This window comes from Gymnoscopelus microlampas (assembly GCF_963454915.1).
Source record: "Gymnoscopelus microlampas genome assembly, chromosome: 12".
Lineage (NCBI taxonomy): Eukaryota > Metazoa > Chordata > Actinopteri > Myctophiformes > Myctophidae > Gymnoscopelus > Gymnoscopelus microlampas.
Window position 1 is genome coordinate 7118507 of NC_139949.1, and position 3048 is coordinate 7121554.

At 34.5% G+C, this 3048-nt stretch overlaps 1 protein-coding gene across 1 annotated transcript in view; it reads left to right on the plus strand.

Moving 5' to 3' along the window:
- Positions 1-279: 279 nt before the first annotated feature.
- Positions 280-3048, plus strand: part of LOC311057152 (uncharacterized protein) — a gene marked incomplete at both ends in the record, with an annotated part of 46276 nt that continues 43507 nt past the window's right edge. The window contains 2 exons of the mRNA XM_084074103.1: positions 280-649; positions 1265-1305. Coding sequence (XP_083930229.1) covers positions 280-649; positions 1265-1305 — 411 coding nt within the window. The remainder of the gene's footprint in view (positions 650-1264; positions 1306-3048) is intronic.

The following is a 3048-nucleotide window of genomic DNA, read 5'->3' on the forward strand; positions in this document are numbered from 1 at the left end:
TATAGAAGCCTAATGGTACTGGGGGCTGGCTCCATTCACTCTTTTCAAAAATCAAATATTGGAAGTTGACCTAACAACATTTTTTTTCAGTTGTGTTATAGCTTTAATACATGATCTTGTGTTCTGTCTTTATTTTACTTATGAAGCATGTTTGTCTTGAAGTTGTAAATGACCGGAGATGTTCATTATTTTCTTTTTCTTTATTTGTTTTTGTCATCACAACAGTATGCAAGAGGAAGGGTGGGTGAGACTTGGAGGAGGAAGAAATGGGTGTTCGGCATGGTCGGTGTAAAGCAGAGCCAGAGAGCCAAGCCAGTGCTGCGGCTTGTGGAACGAAGAGGGAGAAAAGACCTTCTCCCTTTAATTCTTCACCACGTTCGGATCGGTTCGACCATCATGAGTGATGAATGGAGGCCATACCGCACGCTGTCTGAGTTGGGCTACAACCACCAGACTGTGAACCATTCACGGTGGTTTGTAGATCCCCGAACAGGTGCTCACACCCAGCACATCGAGAGAGCCTGGCGTAGCGTGAAGGAACATGTTTGGCGACAAAGAGGAAATCGCACAGAGCGCTTGCTGTCTGACCACCTCTGTCTTGTTGAGTGGACGGAATGGCTGGGCCTGAAGCACAAAGACGGCCCTCTTGGTAGGCTGCTCCATGACATTGCTAAGCGTTACAGAGTGTAGGCCTCAGTCGCCAGTACTGTTTGTTGTGAAAAAAAAAAAAAAAAAAAAAAAAAGGATGTTTTATTGAAGGACAGGAGACCAGCAAGAAGGACACCTCTGAAGAATAAACTTGCTTCTCACGCATCTGCCTGTCAGGCCTATGAATACCTATAGACGTTTTGCATATGCACCCACAAGAGGAGTCTTGCAACTGTAATTCGACAAGCAACTGATTGACTTGACTGCACAGAGGATGTCCTCCTTATTGCGTTAGAACAACTTATTCACAGAAATTCAGTGTTTTGTCATGTGTAATCATCATACGTTAAAAGGGAGACCACCTGTCAATGTTATTGAGTCTTGCGTGAAAGGAGGCTTTCACCATTCCAGATTTCAGGCAAATTGAATTTGAATTCAATAAACACAACCAGCACTTAACTGGACATGGGCTTATAACCATAGTATTTGTGTCAAGTTTCTGAAGCATGAAACCACAATGAATATCATTCCTTTCTGTTACTTAGATAGCGTTTCCGTCAATTTGCATATGCCACTAGGTGGTCTTAACATAGTTCTCATCCATGTATTCTCATAGGAGAAAGCCTGGGACAAGGGTCTTTAATTATCATGTCGAAAGTGAGTGAGTTAACACTCTCCTGGTGTAGGTGTACTCATTGATCTGTAAAGTTGCAAGTGCAATGACTATATATGGCTTAGTGGTTCTGTAATCTAGGTTATGTATATTATCTGTCTACAAAGCACCACCCCATAATCAAGTAATTTATTATTTTACTACACCAGTGGGGAGCCTGACAAAATTCCCAGAGTTGACAAGTTTAATGACGTTTCCAGTCAGAAGTACTATACACACAGGCCTCGTGAGAACTGTTCATTCCTCCAATCTAAGACTTAACCGGGTCAAATGTAGGAAGTTTCTAATGTTTAGTCGCTGGAGAAAGGTTGTCAAATGAGCCTTGCCCTCCACCGAGAGAAATAATTCCCACAGTTGTTTCTCTGACACCTCCAACTCGCAAAGAACATCAATAACTTCCACTCTGAGCGTGATTGTTGTTGCCCTGCTAGAGAGGTTCGGGTGATGTGTAAACATTAAGATTCAGGGCCATGCCTCCCAGTCCATACATTAATTAACAGTTAATAAACAACTTATAAGACACTTCTTAAATGTTAATAAATACGTAAGTAAGGATTTGTTAATGTTTATAAGACACTGTTCCCACTTTAAACGAACGTCCTGGTAACTAACATTAATTAACAGTTAATAAACAACTTACAAGACACTTCTTAAATGTTAATAAATACGTAAGTAAGGATTTGTTAATGTTTATAAGACACTGTTCCCACTTTAAACGAACGTCCTGGTAACTAACATTAATTAACAGTTAATAAACAACTTACAAGACACTTCTTAAATGTTAATAAATACGTAAGTAAGGATTTGTTAATGTTTATAAGACACTGTTCCCACTTTAAACGAACGTCCTGGTAACTAACATTAATTAACAGTTAATAAACAACTTATAAGACACTTCTAAGCTGTTTATGAACAGTTAATAAGTATTTCACAAGTTGTCTATTATTTGTTAATTAATAGGACGTTCAATGCTTTATAAACGTTTATAAACACATAATAAAGGTTAATAACTTCCTTACAAGTTGTTTATTAACTGTTAATAAGTATTTCATAAGTTGTCTATATGTTGTTAATTAATTTTTGTTAATAGCACGTTAATTTCTTTATAAACGTTAATAAACACATAATAAAGTTAATAACTACCTTATAAGTAGTTTATTAACTGTTAATAACTACTTAAATAGTTGTTTATTAACTGTTAATTAATGTTTGTTAATAGCAAATAAATTCTTTATAAACGTTTATAAACACATAATAAAGTTAATAACTACCGTATAAGTAGTTTATTAACTGTTAATAAGTAGATAATAAGTTGTTTATTAACTGTTAATTAATGTTTGTTAATAGCACGTTAAATTCTTTATAAACGTTAATAAACACATAATAAAGTTAATAACTACCTTATAAGTAGTTTATTAACTGTTAATAAGTACTTAAATAGTTGTTTATTAACTGTTAATTAATGTTTGTTAATAGCAAATACATTCTTTATAAACGTTTATAAACACATAATAAAGTTAATAACTACCGTATAAGTAGTTTATTAACTGTTAATAAGTAGATAATAAGTTGTTTATTAACTATTAATTAATGTTTGTTAATAGCACGTTAAATTCTTTATAAACGTTAATAAACACATAATAAAGTTAATAACTACCTTATAAGTAGTTTATTAACTGTTAATAAGTACTTAAATAGTTGTTTATTAACTGTTAATTAATGTTTGT